The sequence below is a fragment of the Myotis davidii genome, unplaced genomic scaffold (assembly GCF_000327345.1).
Source record: "Myotis davidii unplaced genomic scaffold, ASM32734v1 scaffold1134, whole genome shotgun sequence".
Lineage (NCBI taxonomy): Eukaryota > Metazoa > Chordata > Mammalia > Chiroptera > Vespertilionidae > Myotis > Myotis davidii.
In genome coordinates this window covers 807655-809148 of record NW_006286229.1, presented here as the reverse complement: position 1 = coordinate 809148, position 1494 = coordinate 807655, and the positions used below count along the sequence as shown (strand labels likewise).

Sequence of the window (1494 nt, the reverse complement as noted above, 5' to 3'; positions counted from 1 at the left end):
GCGTCCCAGCTCCCGGGCTGCCCCAGCTGCCCGCTCCTGTCTACTCAGACCTGTCCCCCACGCAGGGCCTGAACAACGCCGTCGCCTTGGACTTCGACTACCGCGAGCAGATGATTTACTGGACGGACGTGACCACTCAGGGCAGCATGATCCGCAGGATGCACCTCAACGGTAGCGACGTGCAGGTGCGGCCAGGTCCACACCCCAGCTGCCCTGCGGGGTGCAGAGATCCAGCGCCCCAAGGCCCCTCCCCAGGGGGCGCTCTTTATTCCAAGGCCGTCGCCCCTTCTCCCCACGCACCTACCCCAGTGACCTCCTCCCCCTTCCTGCTGGCCCTCCGTGACTGCCTGGCCTTGCCTCTCCCCCTCCACCACGCCCAGAGGCAGGTCTGGGAGGTCCCTCTTGCTCTTTGCCTGATCCTCAGTGAGACCCCCCTTGTGTCTGGCCTCACTGACGCCTGTGCCGTGGGGGGCATGAGGGTCTCATGTAGAGACCCCTTCCCTCGCACCTCGGCCGCCCCAGGCCCCAGGCTGGGTTTTTCCATTGTCCTCACAGCCACGCTCCCCGCGTACACAGGGGAAGCTGAGGCTGAGGGGCCCACCCAGGGCACTCAGCTCTCCCCCTTCATCCGAAGGTGCTGCACCGGACCGGCCTCAGCAACCCCGACGGGCTGGCTGTGGACTGGGTGGGCGGCAACCTATACTGGTGCGACAAAGGCCGGGACACCATCGAGGTGTCCAAGCTCAACGGGGCCTACCGGACGGTGCTGGTCAGCTCCGGCCTCCGTGAGCCCAGGGCTCTGGTGGTGGATGTGCAGAACGGGTAAGGGAGCCGGGAGTGGCGGGAGCTGGGAGCTGGTGAAAGCAGGTGGCAGGCGGCCAGGCCCTGTCCCTCCCCCCCGCCCCCCCGCATGCAGGTGGGAGCTGGAGGGACTAGTCGCTGGCTTTCTCGGGCTCACTGCCCACCCTCCTGCCAGGTACCTGTACTGGACAGACTGGGGTGACCACTCACTCATCGGCCGGATCGGCATGGATGGGTCTGGCCGCAGCGTCATCGTGGACACCAAGATCACCTGGCCCAACGGCCTGACCCTGGACTACGTCACCGAGCGCATCTACTGGGCCGATGCGCGGGAGGACTACATTGAGTTTGCCAGCTTGGACGGCTCCAATCGTCACGTTGGTCAGTGTGCCAGCAAGGCTGCCCGGGCACCGCAGCCCTGATGGGGCTGGGGTTGAAGCTATCAGGGACCAGGGCCCAGGGGCAAGAGTGGGCATAAAGCCAGAGGGCACGGCCGAGCCCCGCAGGGTGCGTCCCGGGGTCGGCCTCGGCCAGAGGATCCTTCCACGCACAGTTCCAGGTGACAGCCGAGGCAGGTGGGCGTGGGGCCTGGGGTTGGCGTACTCTAGCTCCCCCTTCCTGACGGCAGACCATGGGTGCTGTGCTGCAGGAGCCGGCTCAGACAGGCCGGGTCGGGGCTCCAGCTCGGCCACT

At 67.1% G+C, this 1494-nt stretch overlaps 1 protein-coding gene across 1 annotated transcript in view; it reads left to right on the top strand.

Moving 5' to 3' along the window:
• Nucleotides 1–1494, top strand: part of LRP1 (LDL receptor related protein 1) — an 86951-nt gene that overhangs the window by 70780 nt on the left and 14677 nt on the right. Inside the window, exons 54-56 of the mRNA XM_015559767.1 lie at nucleotides 10–185; nucleotides 635–822; nucleotides 977–1182. Of these exons, the coding sequence (XP_015415253.1) occupies nucleotides 10–185; nucleotides 635–822; nucleotides 977–1182 (570 nt within the window). The remainder of the gene's footprint in view (nucleotides 1–9; nucleotides 186–634; nucleotides 823–976; nucleotides 1183–1494) is intronic.